The 20,224-nt window shown below is 34.1% G+C and overlaps 3 protein-coding genes across 4 annotated transcripts; 2 read left to right on the plus strand and 1 right to left on the minus strand.

The window, feature by feature from the left end:
• Positions 1-3,831: 3,831 nt before the first annotated feature.
• Positions 3,832-6,378, plus strand: LOC111985090 (uncharacterized; the record flags this gene model as incomplete). The annotated part of the gene is given in 7 exon segments (XM_024016719.2): positions 3,832-3,969; positions 4,693-4,741; positions 4,847-4,949; positions 5,056-5,151; positions 5,241-5,315; positions 5,742-5,811; positions 5,993-6,378. Coding segments are annotated over 7 exon segments (606 nt in total), but the record flags the coding sequence as incomplete, so codon positions are not given.
• Positions 6,379-6,940: 562 nt separating this feature from the next.
• On the minus strand, positions 6,941-11,507 carry LOC111985092 (reticulon-like protein B16). 2 transcript variants are annotated; one of them, XM_065766502.1, is made up of 5 exons: positions 11,102-11,507; positions 8,916-9,096; positions 8,671-8,812; positions 8,046-8,115; positions 6,941-7,360 (listed from the first exon to the last, which is right to left on the minus strand). In XM_065766502.1, exons 1-5 carry the CDS (start codon positions 11,244-11,246, stop codon positions 7,194-7,196), a joined length of 705 nt encoding a protein of 234 aa, XP_065622574.1. In that variant the 5' UTR covers positions 11,247-11,507; the 3' UTR covers positions 6,941-7,193. The 2 variants fall into 2 exon arrangements, with proteins under 2 accessions (XP_065622574.1, XP_023872488.2); XM_024016720.2 differs by having other exon boundaries at positions 11,096-11,503.
• Positions 11,508-14,621: 3,114 nt separating this feature from the next.
• On the plus strand, positions 14,622-20,025 carry LOC111985089 (UDP-xylose transporter 3). The gene is made up of 7 exons (XM_024016718.2): positions 14,622-15,338; positions 16,907-17,091; positions 17,205-17,272; positions 18,466-18,598; positions 18,810-18,971; positions 19,078-19,350; positions 19,520-20,025. The coding sequence occupies exons 1-7, from the start codon at positions 15,218-15,220 to the stop codon at positions 19,634-19,636; spliced, it is 1,059 nt and encodes a 352-aa protein (XP_023872486.1). The 5' UTR covers positions 14,622-15,217; the 3' UTR covers positions 19,637-20,025.
• The last annotated feature ends 199 nt before the right edge of the window (positions 20,026-20,224 follow it).

Genomic DNA, 20,224 nt, shown 5'->3' on the forward strand with positions numbered 1-20,224 from the left:
TTTTTTTTTTTTTTTTTTTTTTTTTTTTTTTTTTTTTTTTTTTTTTTTTTTTTTTTTTTTTTTTTTTTTTTTTTTGTACAATAAATACTTAAAATTTAGAACTCTTATCTTATTCAATCTGCTGTAAAACAAATACTTAAAACTTAGAACCTTATCTTATTCAATCTACTGTAAAACAAACACTTAGAACGTAGAACCTCATCTTATTCAATCTACTGCAAAACAAATACTTATAACTTGGAACGTTTACCTGGTGCACCGGCCAGCACCCTAATCCTCCCCACAGACAGCGCCAATTGTAAGGACTCAATTTGAATTGAGTGTTGGGTTTTCAGCCCAACAAGCCCGAACAATACATTTATAGAGAGTGGGCTGACAGGCTTAGGTGCTGGCCGTTGATCACCATGCCCAAACTTATTTTTAAAAATGGCTAAGTGTTTTCTTACAAATGAGGGAATGCTCCTCGGCCTGTGGCCGAGGAGGCCTCTTTTTCTCCCCCCCTCTTTTTTGGCTTTACTAGCTCTTCTTTTATAGTTTTTATCTTCCTATCTTTTGCTTCCATCTGTTGATTGTCTATTCGCCTTCTCTCTGGTCGTCCATCCCATCAGAGGCTTTATCGATACTCAAGTGGCTCACTCTGACCAACGTTATCCTGCCAAGGGGTTACCTCTCCATTAATGCGGCCAGGAGGGTTAGTTGAGTGCATTAAATGCGAGAGTGACAGCTTACTTTGGGGTTAGCCACTCCCTGAAATCACTCTTGTCTGGCCGAGGACAAGGTATCCTCGGCGTGGATTCAAGAGAATAGGCTTCCCCCCTTCTCCTCAGAAATAGCTTGCGCTCCTCGGCATGGGCCTTGGGCCTGCTATATGATGGACCGAGGCTATCAGGCCCACGGACCCCACAAATAGTATTTAAATTATATATATATATATATGAATTATATTATACATCTTATTATATATCTTTAAGTGTATCCATGTATATATATGAGATTACAAACTAGTTTAATATAATGAGAAATAAAAAATTAAAATTAAATTGTGAACGCAATATAATGGGAACGTGCTTGTATATATGGTTTCAATGGGCATGTTCTCATTGCAATCTCAAATTGTGTTCAAATTAAAATTAAATAAATAATTTTATTTTTAATATTGACATTGTTTGGTGATGAACTCAAGTAGTAATAGTTGAAATTGTTATATAGCATGAGCTCAAAAAAGACCCAAGCCTTTTTTTTTTTCTTTTTTTTTTATACTAATATTTATAAAGTGGTGTTCTAGGCTTTTGCCAAACTATTTCATTTCTTACTCATGAAACATTCTCAATAATCCTATGAACCTAAAGTATGGTGGGTTAAACTAGGGGAAACAACAACCCCAACTTTTTTTTTATTTTTATAAATCCTTTATAATATTTATAACTATTAAACATTTTTAAATATATAACCTCTAGGTTTATGTCACGGCCAAACAATTAAACCTACCACTTTAGTATCCCTATGGGGGTGGCCTAATTCAATCTTTCAAATTTGAATTAACGAAAAACCATATTGAGTCAGGTTTGGAAGTATAGTTGAATGAACTCTTGTACATTTGGTGAAAGTATATTTTAGCGAAAAAATAAAAAGGCCAAAAGATACGAGGTTCATGAAAATGAGCGCTATTGGTTTATATCTTATATAGATCATGTATACTAATATAATATTAAAAGTGACAAAATTTGGCTCAAAACTAGATTGGAAACTATACTTTCCAATTCATTAATGTACCGGTTTGGATAGCACTTTAAATCACTCAAAGTCGCGTTGCGCTTTCTTTTCTTTTTTTTTTTTTTTTTTTAAGCAGCCGGACTTATTGACTTTTGGGAGAAAAAAATACTGTGTATGTACTGTGTGTGTACTGTTCACGCACTGTTCATGCACTGTTCACACATTAAAAATATTAAAAATGAGTCACACGATACTATTTATACATTTAAAAATTATTTTGCTACAGTGTTTTGAGCAACAATCAGTTTTCAGCAATAATAAGCTGTATCCAAACGGACTCTATATAAAAAATTATAAGACTATCAAGGTGGAACATTTAAATAAGTCAAATAACTTATTAAAAAAAGGTATATGACTAAAGTTACATATGGATGATCTTTTCAATAACCTAGTGTGTATATATAGTTTGAGGTTTTTTTTTTTTTTTTTTAAAGAATTTCAACTTATGGCATCCACTCCTGATGATAACTCTTTATCATTATGTTAACGCACCAATTAGTTTTTGGTATAAGCGGGAATTGAACTCTAGATCTTTTATTCAACCGAGACTTTTTCAATTGAGTTAACTGAAATCCACACATGTAGTTTGAGTCAAAGATAGAGAAATCGTGTATTTTGGCAAATAAATAAAGGGTAAATTGCAAATTACACCCCTAAAATTTGGAGGTATTTGGATTTTATACCCTGAATTGTTTCAATATTAAGATTTTGCCCCATGAAGTTTGAAAGTATTTAGATTTTACACCCTAATATTTTAGAATTTAGATTTTACACCCTAAAGTTTCCAAACACCTGAGTTAGTTTCCATTGTTATAAAGGGGAAGAGAAACATGGAGAGAGAGAGATCTATGGAAGATAAGAGACCAGAGTTAGTGACAATGAGGGTGTGAGGAGAAAAAAAGTAAAGGAAAGAATGAAAAAGTGAAAAAGCGTGAAAGAGAGATTGTTTTCAAACTATCTTTAAGCCTTGTTTGAATAGGGTGAAAATAGGGAGGATGGAAAAGAAGAAGACGAAAACTAAGGAGAAAATATGATGTGGGTAATAAATTACATAAATATCCTCACATTTATTACACTCACCTATCTCTCTCACTTTCTCACTACCTGTGACCTGATTAACATTTTGTCTCTTCATCCTTATCTCTTTTTAGCATCTCCTGATTAACCTTTTGTCACTTCATCTTTATCTTTTTTTTAGCATCTTCACAGCACAACAACGTGAACTCCAGGTACTCTCCTTTTCTTTTCCTTTTTTTTTTTTTGAAAATATCTTCCTATTTTACGTAACAATGGTCATGTGGATAATGTTTTTTTTTTTTTTAATGTCTTTCCAGTTAACGCATAATCAATTTTTGTTATATATAATAATAAAGAAAAGTAATATAAATGTATATGTATTTGTGTTAATTTTTATATTATTTAATGAGTGTAAATATATCTATTTCTTATGTATTATATAATAAAGACATAATAGTCAATTTATATAAATTACATTTTTCATCGTTTTTTTTTTCTCTTCAACCAAACAAAAAAATTTTCCGCTCTCCCACTTTTTCACCCCTCCAACCAAATACACATGAGGAAAACCCAAATATTTTATATCCTCCCATTGTTTCATTCTCCTAATAATTTTTTATCTTTCCACTTTTTTACCCCCACCCAAACAAACCCTTAGTGAAAGTTATCTCGGCCTGTAATTTCCAATTTATGCATAAAAATAGAAATGGTAACAAACAGGCAGTGACACGTAGGCAATAGTAGAACGGCGCGACGCGCGACCAAGAATATTGGTCAATTCCTTGTACTGATGATGAGTGAGAGACCAAAGGAAAAAGAAAGCATCGAAACCTCCTCCTGATGAGTAGCACTTGGTGTATAGGACGATCGCTACTTATAGCTTCCCGAACCTTCAAAACAACACCAACACCAACAACAACCAAAACTATCATCACTTCTTCAACGCTTAACCCGAATCCGAATCCTACTTCTACAAGATTCTTCCACAATCGAACCCGTCTCACTCATTCTTCGCCACCGTTTTCAATGGCTGCTCCTGCTGCTACATCTTCTACTGCCAGGGTTTCCAATGAAGGAGGAGACGGCGTCGTTCGCTTCCCTCTGTCTCCTTCCGCTGCTCTCGTTATTCAGAAGGGGGATATCACCAAATGGTTCGTTGATTCCAAAACCGATGCCATTGTCAGTGCCTCTCTCTCTCTCTCTCTCTCTCTGTTTACAACATTGTTTATGTATATGATATATGACTGAGCTAATCGATTAAGTTCTCGTTATTTATAATGGCCAAACAAATTGTTGATTAATCTGTGTGTTTAACTGCGTATTGATTGATATTGTCGATCTTAGTGAAAAGGCCTAAAATATCATGACCCATGTTCTATTTTCATCATTAAACTTTATGCAGTTAAATTTTCGCCCCTGAAATTTTAAAACGTACTACATTTCGACACGCACATACACATACCCAAAAACAAAACCAAATAAAAAACACTAACAGAATTGGATGGAAGGAAGAAATGGAATATGTATTATTGTATTTTGATTTTGAACTGTGATTCCATGTTACCAGTTATGCTATCAATTTAATGGTTGTGTTTCTTTAAAATGATAGAACCATTGAACACTAAGGAGTGTCCAGTGGTATCTCGTGCATCAGATACATGTATCCTTTTTCTTGTAGCGCGTGGGACCTGCAATGCTACACAGTTGTGGAGCCCACAGGCTGTGAGAGGAAGGATGCATATATCGGATGTATGAGCTAATTATTGTAGTGGGTGCCATTGTTACCTGATTGCATAATTAGGGATTCAGAAGCTACTTTATGTAGCTTCTTATTTGCAATGAATTATCAATTACTATGAGTTCCAGTGCGTCTTTCTTCATTTTAAGGGACATGTTCTGCAGGTTAATCCAGCAAATGAGCAAATGCTTGGAGGTGGTGGTGCAGATGGGGGTAATACATTAATCTCTTATGGGTATTTGTTGTAATAGCAATAAGACAACAACCATAACTTTGATGCTTCTGTGTTTTTTTTTTTTTTTTTTTTTTTTTTTTAAGCTATACATAGAGCTGCTGGTCCGGACCTCCTTCAAGCCTGTTATAAAGTTCCAGAAGTCAGGCCTGGAGTTCGTTGCCCCACAGGCGAAGCAAGGATTACCCCGTAAGCTCTTATGGCTGAAGTTCTGTTTTTTACTCACGGCATCATTTTAACTTGTATGTCAGAAACACATATCAATAGACTAACTAGTTGTATCATAACTATGCAGAGGTTTTAAATTGCCTGCATCTCATGTAATTCACACCGTTGGACCCATCTACAATGCTGATAGTAACCCTCAAGCCTCTCTGAGAAATGCATATAGGTACTTCTTGTGTATGTTGCTGCTATTATAGTTAGCATGTTTTATTTGTCACTGTTAAAGATGGTTTCTTTTTGCCAAATCAATTACAGGAAGAGCTTGAGTGTTGCCAAAGAAAACAGCATTCAATATATTGCATTTCCTGCCATATCCTGTGGTGTGTATGGGTAAGCTGAACAGCTGTTACTAACAAGGAGTTTCAAGCACAGGATTACACATATTTCTTATAACATAGAAAAACGGCTTATCTTCTTGGTTGCTTGTATTGAGTCCTAACATCTGTTGCCCTTAATGACAAGAATTTCGAATGGAGAATTCATTTACCCAAGTGATGTGGACTGACTCAATTACATTTTTGGCCTTTCGATAGCTCATGCTTTAACGTGCTCTTAATTCAGTTCTAATCAATAACATGAGGAAAATTACCAATGTTCTTCATAATTTTGGCCACAAAAATATTATGAAAATGACTTGCTTAGTTGAAGTTATAAATGACTGAGGTATAGTTGTGGATTCTAATTTCTCCTCTTTAGATGTCCATAAAAAGTGTATGACAATTATATCTTCTTTATATTCCTTATCATATCTTTCAGATATCCTTTCGATGAAGCTGCAACGATAGCTATATCTACAGTTAAAGAGTCCTCAAATGACTTTAAAGAGGTATTCCTCTATAGTTTTCTTCTTCTTCTTCTTCTCTCTCTCTCTCTTTTTTTTTTTTTTTTTTTTTGCTTTGGACTCCACGTTTCCAATATCTTCACTTATTTTATGTGGCAAAGTTTTTTGGTTCTTATAAATGTGCAATTTCTTGTGAACTGGCATTTACATGATGTATTGTTTGCAGGTACACTTTGTCCTATTCTCTCCAGATATTTACAATGTGTGGTTGAACAAGGCAAACGAAGTGCTGAAAGATTAGTCTGTTCTATCAGCTAGCTATGCAGAGAATTATGGGCACTTGCCTATCATATCTATATGCGCAGCTGTTCTACTTTGAAGTTGATGGTGGCTTGTGTATGGAATTACCTTATATAAAACATAAATATCTAAGGTTGATAAAATCTAAGTGACAACTACTTTTGAGAAGATGTCCTTTCTCTTGGAAAAACGGATCATGCTAATAATGTGTCATTGTAAATGATACCGGTTTGAATGCTAGTTGAACTTCTATCTCCATAATGCCCCTATTATGTGCATCTAATAATAAGAAAACAGGTTCTCAAATCTTAATCCATTGTGTTGCTTTTGTTCCATAGCATTAGTGTCGATTTTCTGATCTTGTTATTTTGAACAAACAAACATCAAATCCATACCATTACTGAAAATTCTGTAAGTAGTTGATTATCATGCAGGCATATCTGACAGCTTCCTTTCATGTTAAATAGGTTTTTCTGGTCAAGATCATAACCAACTATATTAAGTTTCAATCTGACTGTGAACTTGAAACTCAGGTTGTCTTTATGGCTTCTTGCCTACTTGACAGTAAAGGGTTAGCAATCCTGATTATTCAACAGATAATTAGCGTTCTGCTTTCTGGCTTCTTGCCTACTCAATCCTGATTTTTCAACAGAGAACTAGCGTTCTTTAATAAATCATGAGCAGGCCATGAAAAACATCCCATGAGGTTCATGGAATTAAAACCAGAATTATTGCAATAGCTGGTAACCATAAAGTCGATAATCTTCGCCCAGTGGACTGATATTGTTATGATAATAGGCCACATGGCCAAAGCCATTTGTTTTGGGGTTTTCACAAGATAAAGTTTAGGCCACTGAGCCGCTTCAAGAACGTGTAACAGAAGAAAAGCTGGCTATTCAAAACTTCCAAATCAACACAGCTGTGCCAAGCTCACAAATTTTCTTAATCAATTCTAATGAAAGAGAATGGGCATTCCACCCATTATGTACAGAGAGAACCAGGGATTTCGGTCTTGGTCCACCAACAAAAAGACAACAAATAACAAGCATACAGATAACTTGAGAACAGCAACTGCAACTCCAAAACAGCCCACTTTGTTACTCATTACTGAAACTAGAATTTTAGAACTATGAATCCTTGTTCTTAGAAAAACTCCGGGGGAGCCTGCTAAAAACACCATCATCCACTATTTTATAGTGCTTTGAAAATTGTCGGTGGATTATTCCGCAATACCTATCAACAGGCTCCTCATATTTGCTGTACAAGGCAGGAACTGTAATTGATATGATGGTTCCTGTTGCCATCGAATTAGAGAAAAGTGTAAGTAGAGCATCAAAAACTGAGGAACTTATTTGTAAAACAATCTCTCTCTCTCTCTCTCAAGAAAAAGAAATAAAAAAAACCTTTTTTTGATGAGTGTCTTATGCACCTGATTCCATGTGTATAAGAAAAAAGCAGTTGGCTGGAAAGTTTTTGGCAAGCTCAAGTCAAAAAAATAGTTTACTTAATTTAAATGGGAGCTCATTTTGTTGCCAAGACATGATGGATGTCTTATGCTGACAATGCAAGAATGGTTAATTTTCAAATTGGCCTCAAGTTTGAAAGAAAAATCCGGATTGTCACAGGTGATCTACAGTAGCACACACTAGCAGGGGCAAGCAAAACATCCCATGACATGGCAAGACAGATATATTGCTAAAGGTTGAAAATCTTAGGTCAATTGGCAGATATACATACGACAGAAAGCCACAGTGCATCTTTTTAAGACAAAGGAAGAACAAGGGCATGAAAAAGAGACAGAAGACTGGGCCAAATTATGTGATGATATACACATAATATGTACATTGATAGATATATAATGACTTTAAAAGGAAAAGGTTAGAAAAAGAAAACAATAAGCAGCGCACACACACAGAGGAATGAGTTACACAGCATCAGCCCCTGCACTTAAGTGACAAGCTAAGGATCAATTTGCATACCAATATATGCGAGAGTGAAGAAAGAGAAGTAGCTACCAATGACAGACATGAGCCACATACAGACCACCACCTGTAATACATAATAGTATGTGAGAGAATTCCTTAAATGAATCAGCAAGGTACACAATGCACACTTAAAAGAAGATTCCCATGGTTTCAGTGGGATCAATAATAGATCCCAAGAACCTATTTGAATAGCAGAGAGCTCCATAAATCATGCAGGGGATTGGAACCCAAATACAGTGGTTTGCACTACCTGCCCTGCAAACCAAATAGAACAAACATTGATACCAAATTGTTATCTAAGAGAAAATTAAACACAGTTGAGTTGCAGAGCATTTTCTGAAAAAGAAAATTCTTGTCTTTCTTCAGGGAAAGGCTCTGCACAGGTACTCATGGTCACTCCTGCCCATTTTTGGACATTTCCCCACATCTCAGCCCCCTCTTGGCATATTTAAACCATTTTTTTTGGCACCAATAAATGTAGGTTGATTATCATTTTGACAATGGATGAATAATTGTCATCTACAAATCATGATTGCCTCATATTTGCCCCACTATGGTTGCAACACCTCAGCCATACAGCTTAGCATGTTTGAATAACTATACTGTAAATCAGACTGACCTTGAAAAAAAGTCTAAAATCCTTGCCAAGAGTGATGTCGTGAGCCATATGCAGCACATTATTGATTTTAACACGAAATGATGCTGCAGCATTATTAACCATTTCCTCTGATAATACTAGCTCCGGTAATGTTTGTAATTGTCTGCTCAAGAATGGAAACAGTTCTCATGATGAAAATATTTTTGGCTCTATAATAGTAGAGAGATATAATCAATTAGCAGATCAAGGGTAAGATTGCCCCTTACCTATCTCTGATAACGTTATAGTTGGCCCGAAGAAATAATAGTATAATTAAAATCAGCAACACATCTGAACAAATTGATAGGAATGATAATCCAGACCGCTCAAATAGGAGCCATGCAACTGTAGCAACAACAATGACACCAAAAGAAGCAGTCCGCTGCTTCCACAATAGAATATCGGCAGCTAAAATAAAAATACAGATAGTCAAGTAAAATGATATCAACTAGAGAACACATGTAAATACGCAAGAAGGCTGTAGCTGGTGAAAAATAATATGAAAATTTACATTACTAGTTTGCTGCAGGTTTTGATGGCAAATTGTAATTGCTAATAAAAGAAAGTGGTACATATTATAAATGCTCAACACGTTATAATCCAGCTAATTAGAGTTGGTAATAAAAAAAATTCAAATGGATTGAACGCAGGGGGATGAGAAACATAAAGATAATGTAATGGTCAAATCCAAATAACCAAAAAAAAAAAAAAAAAAAAAAGAGGACCCAGAAAAAGAGTTGGTCTGCAAAGGATAGGAAGTTTTTCAATGGTAAAGTACACAGGATTTGTTCTCATCTCAGATCAGGCACCCCTTCTATCTCCTACATATGTAAAGTACTGTAATGCAAATCCAACTGCTTTTGCATGAAAGAAAAATGCAGCAAACAGTCAAGCCATTTGAAAAGGCTGGTCTCTTTTAGCCGAAAGAGAGAGAGGAAAAAAATGAAGAAGAAGAAGAAGAAGAAGAAGATTAAAAGGCTGGTCTCAGCAAATAAATACAAACTTTCAATCAGAGGAGAGCAAAAAAATTTCCTGTACGTGATGGATTAAAAGAGAAAACCAACAGCAGTTGTGATTGCAAAGAAGGAAGCAACATAAATCCAAGTTGTGCTAAAAACATTGATTCAAAATATAGAAACTCCGTTTATAATCTCTCTCTTTTTCTTTTTTTTTCTTTTTTTTTTTCTATAAGTAAAAACTGTGATATATAATCATTGATATAATGGCATTTACTACGCATCATTAATACTATCACTTTTAGAGAGAATACATCAAGAAGAGTTTTTGCTAGGTGAATCACTGGAAGAAATAAAAGAAGACAACTTCAATTAAACCTAGGTACAACACACAGGCCCGTAAGGCAAACTTTGTGATATAATGGACTCGTATGACATAATGTAAATGGTGGTTGCTACTACAATATCATCTATAACTAGGAGTTACATTCTATCCCTTTTTTCCAGTACTATTCTTTTCTTCCTATCTTCTCATATGATGTGTATTTATCACCATCCGTTTCGATTTCAGCCAGTCTTGCATTGTTTAACTTCTAAATTTCCTATACCAGGGTACCATAGCAATCTACACATACAATTAATAATGAACCAAAGTGGCACCACTCCTCTTTAACAAAACTTTCAGAAAATCCAGCTGCCTTCTATTGATGGTCTAACACCATGGTATGATTTTCGTATGATTTCAGATGTTAGGATTGAGAATTGGGAACTTTTAACGGGCAGAACAAGCCACTGCAAAAGGCCCTTGAGTACATTCAAACAAAACAATCTATTGCACAAATACCTTCTCCATTCATGATTGCCCCCATCCAATTTTACCTAACAGGTACCATCTCTTCCATCGTTTTCATATTTTTAATTAAACTGTTTTGCCCATTAAAAGTTTCCAATTCTCAATCCTATACATCATCCTGTATGATAAATTAAAGAAAGACATGATAGCACAAAACACAAAGTTAAGAATTTTGGAAACAATTACTAATCCATCAAAGTCTAAGTAACATAATACCCAATTATGTTCCTTTTTCACATTGGTCAAGAAGCCACTAACTTAATTAGAGAATAAGATGCAATCACCAATTTTTCAATTCATAAAACTTACATTAAGGGAAGGAATTGAACTCCAGCACAAATTGTCTATAAGCCGCAATAACACACTAAAAAAGACACAAACTTGCAAAGAGTGATCACATCAACAGTTGTGTTTAAAATTGAAAATGCACGAAAGCCCACTTCACATAACACCCAAATCTGTTCTTCATTAGAAGTAATCAAAAATTTCCATCAACTTAAAACCACTATAAATCATAAATCCCAAATGTAAAGGATGCAACTTTAACATATGAAAATTAAATAAAGTCAGTCAAAAATCTTTTTTTTTTTTTTTTTACCTTTACCTCCACCCATAAACCTGTGGATTGTGCCTTGGCGACCAAACAATCGGTAAGCTGACTCTCCTGGGCTACCTGAAGATGTGCAAGCTGTGGTCTTTCTTGCATCCCCATCATCCTCTATGTTACACAAGTCCTCTGGACTTTCCATGAAAACCCAGAACTAATACAACCCCAGACAAGTTGAACCCCCCAGAAGGAGAAAGATGAGGCAAAAACTTGAATTGGACAAGTGAGAATTTTTCAAGTTGGTTTCAAAAATTTTGAAAGCCGAGAATAACTTTTCTTTTTGTGTCAGAGACTCCGAGTTGGGATCTGATTCCGGGAGTATTCAACTTCACGCTTTCCGAGGTGAATACGTGGCCAGTTCTAAAAGAAACTAAGAAAGAGTCAAAGTTGACTTTACAAGCTCCGCGGTGATAATATTGAACTGAAAGGTTTTGTTGAGGCGATACTATATATGGTCGCCTTGAAAGGCTATGAATAGCCAAAATAATTTTTACAACCGTTTTTTTTGGGATGGGTTTTATAACCAAAAAATAACCCTATACTTTTACTTGTGTCAAATTTAAACCCTAAAACTTCACAATAATTTTTATAAATACCTATGTAACAAATTGTGAATGATAGATTATAGTGTGATGTTTTAATAAAATATTGTCAGTTCAATTATTATGAAAATTATTATACTTCCTAAAGTACTCATGATATTGGTACTTTGACAATCAAAATTTCTACCATACTCCGCCAAATTATGTGCAATCTAACATTAATACACATGAAAAAGATAAAATATATTAAAATTATTTTATTCAACATGTATATTTTATACCTATTGTAGTGGCAACGTGTAGAAATATATCATCATCTTAACGATCCATTGAAACAATGTACCTAGTCTTTTGCCTTTTTTTTTTTTTTTTTTAAATCTTTTTGGAGGAGACACTGACATTTATTTTTATACCCTACACTTTCTGGCTGATCTATTGCATTCTTCCAGATTTGGTAAAAAAATAATTTTTCTGTTTCTCAAATTGGCATAAAGGTAGCAATGGCCTTTTTTTTTTTTTGGGGGGGGGGGGGGGGGGTGTGTTGTTGTGGGAGAGCCAAATGCGAAGTGGACAATGGATGATTTTGTAGTGGTCTTGATCCGGCTTCAATGCCCCTTGTTTCACAACTAGCAGACAAAGTTGGTTTCAAGGTTTTCTTGTAGTTTACTCTTTCTTTTTCTTTTCAACCACAGTATTTGATAAGCTATATACTAATTTAACAATTGATCTACAAAACTCTTGATGTTATTGTTAATTTACTTGTAAAGAAAGTTGTTACTTCCATTGAAATTCTAATTACCAAATGAGTTCTCACAAGCACTACGCATAATACTAAGTAGTTGATAATTTACTTAAGAATTTTTTGCTTCCATTTAAATTTTAACTATTCATTGAGTCCTTATAAGCAATACTCATAATACATAGTTGTTGGTGATCTCCTTGTAAAGAAATTTGTTACATCTTGTTAAATTCTAACTGCTTGATGAGTTCTCATAAGCAATACACACAGTAATACATTAATAAATTGATTAATAATTATAACAGCATCTACAAATGTCCCGTTTGACATTAATTTTTAAAGTTGGATTTTAACTATAGAGTTTTTTGTAATATAAAGGCTTAACTAAAAAACTCTCTTGTTGTTTGAAAGTTGACAAATTACATGATTCTAAAAAAAAATATATATATATATATATATATAGAGAGAGAGAGAGAGAGAGAGAGAGAGAGAGAGAGAGAGAGAGAGAGAGAGAGAGTTGTTTGAAAGTTGACAAATTACATGATTCTAATATATATATATATATATGAGAGAGAGAGAGACAAATTACAATGAATAAAGCACTAAAATTCTGAATTTATATAAAGAATAATTGATTGTTGAGTTTTTTTTTATACAAAAATATTCAAAATTCGGTTTGACTCAGAACTTCCTTCAAACTCTTTTAAAAAAATGACCAAATTATTTTTATTATCGTTGTTGTTGTTGTTGTTGTTTTTTATAATTCAATAGTTATAGTTATAATGGGGTGGAAAGAATTTAAACCTTAAACGTTTATATTAAAAATACTTAAAAATATCAATTAAATTATAAGGCTCTGGTAAACATTTGACAATTTATATATATATATATATATAAACTTTTAAGATTTTTAAAGCACCTTAACATCCCTTCAAAACTCTGAAGACTCATTGTATTGTCTTTTTTTTTTTTTTCTTTTTTTTTTGTTGGTCAAAAACATCACACGAGTATTTATATTATATTAACTTCAACTCTATTTTATTGTTGAAATTAAAGTGTGTTAATTTGGAAGAGCTTATTTTTATTGGTTCATTGAGCTTAAAAATACTACTCAAATGTATTGTTATACCTAGAAAAATAGCATAAAATATTTAAAAATCATACACAAGCTAAAATAAAATCAAAAAGCTGAAGAAGAAAAATCAATATGATTTTATGAATAATCATCTAGTCCAAATAATATATATATATATATAGAAGCTCTGATTAGAAAGTTTGTGCATAAGCACGAGCATAGGTGGTGTCTGCTCCATGCCTCCATCCACGCCTGAAAAGTAATCACTCAAGACAACTAGTAAATTATTATTAATGATGAAATAAATTAAAATTTTGGGGTTTAAAAGGAAAAAATTATAAATAAGAAGAATCCCGATCTTCACAAGCTGGATCCCACCTTTTTTATTTTTAAACGTTGAAGATTTGGATTATATTTTTTTTTACTCTCTATAAGCAAACACAGATTTTCAACTTACGGGTTCCAACTTTTTTCTCAGAGAGCGAAATATGGATTTCATTTTTTTTTTTTTTTTTTTTTTATATAATGAAAATATGAATTTTGAACTTTCGGATTCCACTCCCCTCTCTCTCTCTCAACCAGCTTTATATCTCTCTGTATTTTATGTTTTTCCTTTTCTCATTTAGTTATTCTATCTCTCTCCAAGTATTGGTGTTGTAATTGATGTTGTACTCATTCCAATTGTGTAATACTAGTATGAAAGATGAGAGAGAGGAAGAGATTGGAGGAGAAAAGACTTAAGAGAGAGGAAATAGAACTTACCAATAATAATAATATGCAAATTGCCTTTGGTTCACCCATCCAAAGGAATACGAATCTTTTTTGTTTTTGTTTTTTGTCGAACAAAAAAAAAAAATCAAAGAGATATTGATGAAATGAAATATATCCACAATGTAATGAGCTTCCATTTATAAACAGATAGGAAAAAAAATGAATCTTACCCTGTATGGTAAGGACTCAAGCTTTCTAGGATATAAATTTTATTACATAGATAGTATCAAATTATCAATCACAGAAAAGAAAAGAAAAATCTATTAGATGAAATTACAAATTGATGTGGTCATCAATCACAGTATAAAATATATATATATATATATATTAAAAAAATGAACGGGTTGAAAGTTCAGCAATTAGATTCGTTCATTCATTCTACGAGACCGTAGGACCCGAATGACCGGACACCGACACAAACAATAAAAACCAATCTCCATCTTTGATCAAAACCGCGTTACCTTTCTTTCTTTTCTTACTCTCTTTCCTCTCAATTCATTCTCTGAATCTTAAATATCTTAGAATCATTTGCCACTATTATTCTTTACAATCACCCAACTTTTTCAACCCCACTAGTCGTCCTTACACCTCCGAAAAAGCAAAGCAAAAAAACAAAACAACAAAACCCAGTTCCGACATTGTATTGTATTATTTTTTATTTTTTGTTTTTTTTCAAATACCTCATAATTATTAAATTTAGTTTGGTTTGGCATACTACTATCAAATTAGTACCAATTCACCAAACCAGACACATACAGTCTGTTTTAACTTTAGTGGCACTTCTTTTCTTCACAAAGTGACTGCTTGCCTAACCAGGAAAGTTTTCTTTTTATCAAAAATCAAAGACCACCCCACAATCCCATTTTTACTCACACCCAGATCGGATCAGATCCAAAGCTTTGGTTTTTATCAAACACCCACTTCCAGTTAGTGGAATTTGAGGTGGGTTTGTGATTAGAGAGACCAGCAACAGGAAATCAAAGAAGATGGGTGAGGGTGAGCGATTCCAGCTGGGAACTGTTGGGGCGTTGTCTCTGTCCGTAGTTTCATCTGTGTCCATTGTGATTTGTAACAAGGCTCTAATGAGCTCATTGGGTTTTCATTTCGGTAAGTATAAGGTTTTTTGTTTCACAACCTCGTTTTCTGCTACATATTTTGGTCAAACGTGGCATTTGTAGTTTTCTGTCTGATTCTTTTGCCAAGTTACAATCTTGTTAATAAATTATAGTTAAGATATGTGCTTTTGTGTTTCATTTAGTTTTGACCTTATTGGGTATGTTTCTTTCTTTGTAATTTGATTTTTATTGATGTAGTTAAGTGTCTAAGTGGGGATATGAGGTTGGCGAGTTATAAATAATATTATATCAAGTAGAAAGGGACTAATCTAAATTGTTGTAATTTATGCATTGAAGTACCAAAATGGGAGATCTTCATGCTAACTGTATTTATTAATGGTGACGGCGGGACATTTGAAGTGGCTCCATGGAATTAGAGCATCCCTCTCTAGTCTGTCCCCTCGCCCCTCTTCTTTGATGATTGTAAATCGAGGAATTTTAAAGTTCTAATAGCTAATCTCATTTTGTGATATATTGGTAACTGATATATAATCTCCGATGAGCCATCTGGTTCTGTGTTCAATTATATGTGTAAGACAATTACTGAATTTTATACTTCACTAATTCATAGTAGAAAATTTTTACTAAGTTATGGTGACTAGGGATTTTTTTCCCGATGAGTGATGAATAAAGGTATTTTCTGATGAATTAGTATTTTTTTTTTTAACCCAAGTTACCTCAAAGGATCCCTCATATTGTTATTATGAAAATTTCATGCCGACCAATTTCGTGCCGACCTAAGTATCTTGGATGTATTAGAGACATATTCTGGCATATCCAAAATAATCAGATTTATAATTTAGTATATCCTGGTATATCCATATCAGTATTTGTTGCGCATTTTGGAGTCCATGAGTTTACTAGACTTAGTCTAATAAATTTGATTTTGATTTTTACTATAGCATATTAGTTTGACTTAGTTCCACTATTTGCCAAAACAAGATTATTGAATGATAAGTTCACATACTTTCATAATTGGTATACTTTGGGATCCCCTATATAGAATGAAAGACATAAGTGGATGACCAATTTCTTACTATCTAAATATGAAGAAATCACAAGGTTCATCTTTGTAGTTTCTTGTTGAAGCAAGAGTTGACACATCCGGTTATCACTGCAGTTTTTTGTTGCCTTGATTTGTTCACTAGTATGATATCCCGTCTCCCAATAAATTTAAGACCACTTTGTTGGTCTAGATCACCTGTTGCCTGAATCAGACAAAGGTGGGGGTAATTATGGGCGGGCAATGACTTGGCAATTCCCTAATGACTTTGAGTGACTGTTCAATAGTCACACATGTGGTTGCCCGGTTGTGTTGTTATGAGCATATGAGACGTTAGCACTTCCGTTGGACGTGCCAATTGTGATGTAAAGCCATCAGCTAGATTATCCTTTCCAGAAAAATGTTTGGAATTATTAGTCTCATTCTACTAATTCAAAAAAGAAGAAGATTAGTCTCATTCTGATCATATTGTTACAGTCATGATGATAATGGTTTGCTTTGTTAGACCTTACGATTTAAGGTGTACTAACATCTTTTATCCTCTCATATTTCTGCAGCTACAACTTTGACAAGCTGGCATCTTCTAGTCACCTTTTGTTCTCTTCATGTGGCTTTAAAGATGAAATTCTTTGAACACAAAGCTTTTGACCAAAGTGCTGTAATGGGCTTTGGCATTCTAAATGGGATCTCCATTGGGCTTTTGAATTTGAGCCTGGGTTTCAATTCTGTTGGATTTTATCAGGTACTATTGTTATTCTTACTCTATTTTGAATTTTACATATATATGTGTCCTGTGTTCTTTTAGCCTTTCTTATTAAGTTTAAGAAATTCTGAACTACTCCTTTTTAAATCCAGATGACCAAGCTGGCAATCATTCCTTGCACTGTAGTCTTGGAGACCCTTTTCCTTGGCAAGAGATTCAGGTTTCTCGAGACACTTTTACCCTCTTATGCTCTCTCAACTACATTATTTTCATCTGAATGTAAAATTCCCTTATTTGGCTACTCTCTGTGATTGTGTACTTATAAGTAGTAACCTTATGGGATGCTTTCCAAGGTCCTATCATTTAGTTGCACGTGTCATCTCAAACTGTATTGCAACCTTCTACTTGTGATTGTTCATCCCAAGGAATGGGGTTGAAAACAGAATGTTGATGAGTTTCTTAGCACCGGAATTGTTTGATTTATCAACTTTTCAGGCGATATGATTTGGAAGCCCGATGGATGTTTTATAAAGAGGACATTTTTCACTGAAATTGTAAAATTGTTGTGATTCTTGTGAAGCACTATATTATTCCAATATCATTATTGATTCAACAGTAACTCAAATTCTTCATGCATGAATTGTGGGGTTCTTTTGTGAATTTGTGTTTGTTTTCAATGCATGTCATGGTTATCTTCAGTTATTATAAGACTACTATCTGTGGCTAATTTTTCAAGGTCACTCATGTTTGAATTTGATGTATAACTGTCTTGGCATTCTCTATAAGGTTTCATATCATAAAAATCAATTGTAAGGTTACAAGTAAAAAGGTAGTTCTTTAGTTGTGCTCAAGCTAATTATTATGGTTTCTGGATATCAAATTGTCTTCCCCTCCCTTTGGGGAGACATATTGCATTTCTTCAAGGCATAAGTACCAACCACTTGCTGTAGTTATTTAAATCCTTCTTTAGCATTTAGTGCTATCTAGGGTCTTATCATATTATGCTGTCACATCTTTGCTTTCACCTCAACTCTCTTGTGGTTTAGCACTTTTTGTTGTGGTAATGCTTCCCACCTGAATTAAATTTTTAGTGATGATCAGTCTTTGTTGCTCACGTCTGGCAAACTTTGTCCTGAAACTGTATGTGATCTAAAGAACATGATTGCTACTGTTATGGATCTGCATCTCAGTGCATCAAGCGCTTCTTTTCTATCCTTTTAATTCTTTGAGCATGGATTGCCAATATTGTCTCCTCAACTGCTGCTGTCTTTTATTAAGTTTGCAAACACGTGACCTCTTTTCTGAACGAATTTAAATGCATTTTGGTTTCTTCAACTATGAAATAATCTGGTCTATGATTTGTAATTTATTGAAACTGTACTTATATGTTCTTTATTTTTATTATTGTTGCAGTAGGACCATTCAGCTTGCACTCATTATCCTCCTTTTGGGTGTTGGGATTGCAACAGTCACAGATGTGCAACTTAATGCTTTGGGCTCTATCCTATCTCTCCTTGCAATTGTTACAACATGTGTTGCTCAAATTGTATCCTTGATGAAGTTACCTTAATTGAAAATCCACGTGCACACCACCTTTTGTTAAGAATCGTTGAGTCATGTTGAATTAAAAAGAATTTAATCTTTTGAGCTTAGGCATTGATGCTTTAGTTTGGTTATCTTTGCTGGCAATAGTCTTGCATGGACAACACACTTCTATTATTTTTGCCTTGTTTAAGAACTTAACTAATTCATTTCAGATGACCAATACCATCCAGAAGAAGTTTAAGGTTTCTTCAACCCAACTTCTATATCAATCTTGCCCATATCAAGCAGGCACCTTGTTGATCACTGGCCCATTTTTGGATGGGCTTTTGACTGATCAAAATGTATTTGCTTTCAAATATACCAGTCAAGTAGTGGTGAGAATCAAAAAATTTGTGAGACTGTGACCCCTTTTTTCTTTCCCTCCTTTTCTTTGAAATTATTCTCATTCTCTCTCTCTCTCTCTCTCTCTCTCTATTGCAGGCATTCATCATCCTATCCTGCCTGATATCTGTCTCTGTAAATTTTAGTACATTTCTTGTAATTGGAAAGACATCCCCAGTCACCTATCAGGTGCTTGGACATCTGAAGACTTGCTTGGTATTGGCATTTGGTTATGTCTTACTTCATGACCCATTTAACTGGAGGAATATTTTAGGGATTTTGATTGCACTAATTGGGATGGTTCTATATTCTTACTTTTGCACTCGTGAGAGTCAGCAAAAGGCTAATGAAACAGCAGCACAACCATTTCAGGTTCTGGCCACTTTTGTCAATTCTTGTCTTATTCTATCAATATGCACGCTTTACTTACTAGAAATTTCATTTACTGTTAAATTTTAATGCCAACATGCTTTGTGAACTCTCTCTCTCTCTCTCTCTCTCTATTTATTTATTTTTTAAAAACAATTCTGAATGATGCCAGGTAGTGGAAGGTGAAGCTGATCCTCTGCTGAATGCGGAAAATGGGAAAGGAGGATTAACTGATGCTGTTGTCCCAAAAGCCCCTGTGTGGAATTCAAACAAAGATTTGCATGCATGAAGGATTGTTCATACACTGAAGAGAAGCAGATCTCAAATTTGCGATCAAAGTAAAGGAGAGTCAATGAAAATAGGGGGGAAAATAGTGCTACTGTGAGAGCAATGGCGATATCTGTGGCATAAACAGATTTTCCATGTGTTACATCTGCAATCTGCCCAGGTGTGAGCCTTCCTTTTCCTTATTAGTGTTGGTTTAGCATTATATTAAGTTGATATCCCACCAGTTAGCTCAAACAATGGCTGCATATAATGGGTATTGTTGTTTTCCTGGCCAAACAAATATGGTTCAGCCTTGTAATCATTTTTTTAATGAAATCTTATTGCCTGTTATATATGGAAAATTTGAATTCTCTGCGTTCTTTAATGAAATATAAGTTTCAAATTGGGTTATTTATTATTATGTAGATCAGGATATTAGCCTTTCCCCCCCTTTTTCATAGAAGTCTGCTTAGGCCTATGGGCTAATATAGAAGGTAGCCTTCTCCCACCCTTAAGATCTGATTCTTGGTCTCTGATATGATCTTTTGTCCAACCTGTCCTAATTTTTTCAGTATTTTCCTTGTTTATCTAATTGTTCTTCAAATAAAAA

Source organism: Quercus suber, unplaced genomic scaffold (genome assembly GCF_002906115.3).
Source record: "Quercus suber isolate HL8 unplaced genomic scaffold, Cork oak 2.0 scaffold_711, whole genome shotgun sequence".
Taxonomy (NCBI): Eukaryota; Viridiplantae; Streptophyta; class Magnoliopsida; order Fagales; family Fagaceae; genus Quercus; species Quercus suber.

Coding starts and splice junctions, on each gene's coding strand:
- LOC111985092 (XM_024016720.2), bottom strand. CDS start 11,246: ATGGAAAGTCCAGAGGACTTGTGTAACATAGAGGATGATGGGGATGCA. Junction 9,097..11,095: donor GTTTATGGGTGGAGGTAAAG/GTAAAAAAAAAA, acceptor TTTTTATTTTAG/CTGCCGATATTCTATTGTGG. Junction 8,813..8,915: donor TATAACGTTATCAGAGATAG/GTAAGGGGCAAT, acceptor ATTCTTGAGCAG/ACAATTACAAACATTACCGG.
- LOC111985089 (XM_024016718.2), top strand. CDS start 15,218: ATGGGTGAGGGTGAGCGATTCCAGCTGGGAACTGTTGGGGCGTTGTCT. Junction 17,273..18,465: donor TTCCTTGGCAAGAGATTCAG/GTTTCTCGAGAC, acceptor TTATTGTTGCAG/TAGGACCATTCAGCTTGCAC. Junction 18,972..19,077: donor AATATACCAGTCAAGTAGTG/GTGAGAATCAAA, acceptor TCTCTATTGCAG/GCATTCATCATCCTATCCTG.